Source organism: Populus alba, chromosome 6 (genome assembly GCF_005239225.2).
Source record: "Populus alba chromosome 6, ASM523922v2, whole genome shotgun sequence".
Lineage (NCBI taxonomy): Eukaryota > Viridiplantae > Streptophyta > Magnoliopsida > Malpighiales > Salicaceae > Populus > Populus alba.
Genome location: NC_133289.1, coordinates 15,370,240 through 15,373,749, shown reverse-complemented (window position 1 = coordinate 15,373,749; position 3,510 = coordinate 15,370,240). Strand labels below are relative to the sequence as shown.

At 31.8% G+C, this 3,510-nt stretch overlaps 1 protein-coding gene across 1 annotated transcript; it reads left to right on the top strand.

Annotated features, from left to right (window-relative positions):
* Nucleotides 1-2,080: 2,080 nt before the first annotated feature.
* LOC118057951 (xyloglucan endotransglucosylase protein 7) lies at nucleotides 2,081-3,175 on the top strand. The gene is made up of 3 exons (XM_035070688.1): nucleotides 2,081-2,338; nucleotides 2,481-2,674; nucleotides 2,764-3,175. The coding sequence occupies exons 1-3, from the start codon at nucleotides 2,081-2,083 to the stop codon at nucleotides 3,173-3,175; spliced, it is 864 nt and encodes a 287-aa protein (XP_034926579.1).
* Nucleotides 3,176-3,510: the final 335 nt, after the last annotated feature.

Below are 3,510 nucleotides of genomic sequence, written 5' to 3'. Positions count from 1 at the left end.
ACAATTAAGAAAACTATAATAGTGAAAAATGAAAAATAAAATAAAACTAAAAATAGAAACCACTACCACAATCTTTAGATTTACCGATGGAATTTTCCATTGGTATTTGTACTATCATTCCATTGGTAATTAATTTACCAACAAAATCACCGACATAAATGTTTATTTTAAAATATGTTTTTTCTCATTGTAATTCTGTCAGTAATTATTTTAAAAATCCATTTTACAAAACTATAAAATAATTAAATTAATTTAAATCAACACTTTATAATACTCAAAACGCTTGGAAAAAATAAGAAGAAAATCATATGAAAAAAAAATCCTACAACAATATTCATACAATTATTAAAAACAAAAACAGTTAAAAATAAAATAAAATAAAAATATAGTGAAAAAAAAACACGAAAAGAGAAGAAAAAGAAAAAAATCTTAATGTGGTTGCAAGTGAAGCTAAGAAAAGAAAAGAAAAAAAAAATCATAAAGTATATTAATTAAAAAAACTGAGAAGAAAAAAGAAGAAAGGAGAAGAATACATACCTGATCATGGAGGAGAAGAGAAGGAGTTGAGGAGAGAAGAGAAGAGAAATAAATGGATATTGATGTTTTTTACATATGAGAAAGAAGAAGAAGAAGAAGAAGAAAGGAGCCCCGTCTGTTCTGAAACATGGATTCTAGGCTTTTTATTGGGTCGTTTTACTAACATATAACTAAATATTAATATTTTTAATCATTCATCGGTGATTCTATCTGTAATATTTAATTTAAATTTTCAATTTAATAAAAAATTGTTAGAAACCGCCAAATATCATCGACAACTTTTCAATATATTAGTGATTTCGTTTATAATATTTAATTTAAAATTTTAATTTAATCAAAATTTTTCAGAAAACTATCAAATAACACCAATGACTTTTCAATCCGTTAGTGATTTCGTTTATAAAAAACAGTAATTAACAGTGCAATTGGGAAATGAGCAGTTCTAAAGCTCTCTGAAAAATACCAACAAAATTTTCTGTTAGTGATTGCATTTGTAATTGACATAATGAACAGTGTTCATAGTAGACCAATGAATTTACCAACGGAATAAATTCTATCGGTAATTTCATTGGTAAAAATTACAAGTCATTTTTTTCTTTTGCTTTTTTTAATTATCTTTTTACACTGTAATTCCCTTGGTAAAAGCCGTCGGCAATTTACCAATAAAACAATTCTTTCAGTATTTCCGTTTATATTTATTGATTTTCTGGAAGTGAACCTAAATCAATATTTTTTTTAATAAAACTTATCTAATTAAAAAATAATCAATTCTAGAAACTTTTTAAGAAATAATTAAATATTACAAAGAAAATAGTTGAACAGATTCCCATGTCATATAAATGTTTTTTGTTATAATAACAATTGATTGACAAAGGTGGGAGTCGAAAACTACTCCCATCTTGTTTTTGTAAAGTACCATTCAGCAACAAATTCATAAAGCTACATGACTTCGACATAGTTTAGTGCTTTACTATTGAGAGCTTGTTTGTATTTATTTTCTTATGAGAACTACATTAGAATATGATTGTGGGGAACATGTAGTACTGTTGACTAATCATTGTGCTGGCAATCAAAATTTTAATATAATCCAGTTTTCTTTTTCTTTTTCTTTTTTATTTTATTGAAGATGTAATTCTATTGAAATTCAGTTGCCTTCAAATGTTGATGGATTTCTCCAAAAACCTAACCTAGATCAAATAGGGGGAATTTAAACGACAACATTTTTTTCTTCTTAAATGACCTGTTAATATGTACAACGAAAGGCTGGTGGAGTTCTGAAAACCGTGTCTGACAATTGGTATTGACAAGCAAGAGTCCAAACGTGCAAAGTGTTCATGGAAGCCCATTATTCGGTGCCGAAGTACAGATTTACAACTCATAAAGTATTAGGTCTCCTCTTTTGCATTACCTAATCTCTCTGCCTGCCTTCTCGTCTACATTATATAAATAGTATTCAAGTCATCAAATTCACAATCGCGCTTCTCTCTTCCATCCATACTCAGGTAGTCTACCCATTGCATAGCTAAAACAACAGCACAAGACAATGAAAGCAGGGCTGCTAGTCTCTCTGATAGTAAACTTTCTGGTGGTTGCTTCCGCCGGCAGCTTCTACAATGATTTTTATTTCAACTGGGGACATGACCACGGTAAGGTATACGACAATGGCAATAGTCTGAGCCTCATTCTTGACAAAAATTCTGGATCAGGGTTTCAATCCAAGAAAGAGTATTTATTTGGTAAGATTGATATCCAGCTCAAGCTTGTCCATGGCAATTCGGCCGGCACTGTCACAACATTTTATGTGAGTTTCTTTCATATATATGTAGATGTATATGAATATATATATATATATATGTATGTATGTATGTTTGTATGTATTTGCTTCAAAGCAATGAATCATCTTTTAAAGACTAACAAACTAACTACAATATTATTTGTGGCAGCTATCCTCGCTAGGGCCATACCACGATGAGATAGACTTCGAATTCTTGGGAAATACAAGTGGTCAGCCATACACTCTTCACACTAACGTGTTCAGCCAAGGCAAAGGTAACAGAGAGCAGCAATTCTATCTATGGTTTGACCCCACTGCTGATTTCCACACGTATTCAATCCTTTGGAATCCACAACGCATAATGTAAGTACAAACAATTTCTCAGACCTCCATTAAATCGGTATTGTTTCTTACAGGATCCTTTTCCTTGTTTTCTGTGTTTTGCATTTTAGTTTTTCAGTTGATGGCATTGCAATTAGAGAATTCAAGAACTTAGAATCCATTGGCGTTCCATTCCCTAAGAACCAACCAATGAGGATTTACTCCAGTCTTTGGGAAGCTGATGACTGGGCAACATGTGGTGGAAGAGTTAAGACAGATTGGACAAAAGCACCGTTCGTTGCTTCGTTTAGGAACTTCAACGTCAATGCCTGTGCTTGGTCTTACGGAGCATCTTCTTGTAAATCTAAATCTGGCTTTGCTGACTCCATCAGCAACTCATGGATCTGGGAAGAGCTCGATGCTGGACGCAAAGGCCAGATGAAATGGGTGCGGGACAATTACATGACCTATGACTATTGCAAAGATTCCAAGCGATTCCCACACGGCCTCCCTCGTGAGTGCTATGTCACCAACTTTCCCTGAACCAACCCCAGGAAAAGGAATCGATTGATGATGAAAAATTGAACACATATCCTAATTTTCACTTATATTGTTGAATTATTATTTTCATCGGTTTTGACAATTCTGTTTTCCATGTTCATCGAGTATTTCCTTGTTCCTAGTGATCAAAACATATGATTACATATATTTTTTTTATAAATAAAAATAACATTATTACATTTTTATTTGTCGTGTGATGTTTATGAGTTTATATATTTACACTACCAGATTTAATACTTTTACCGATAGAAATTTATGTCGGTATTCACAACCACAGTTTATCAGTATGTATATTACGGACAGGCTTACAGAAAGAA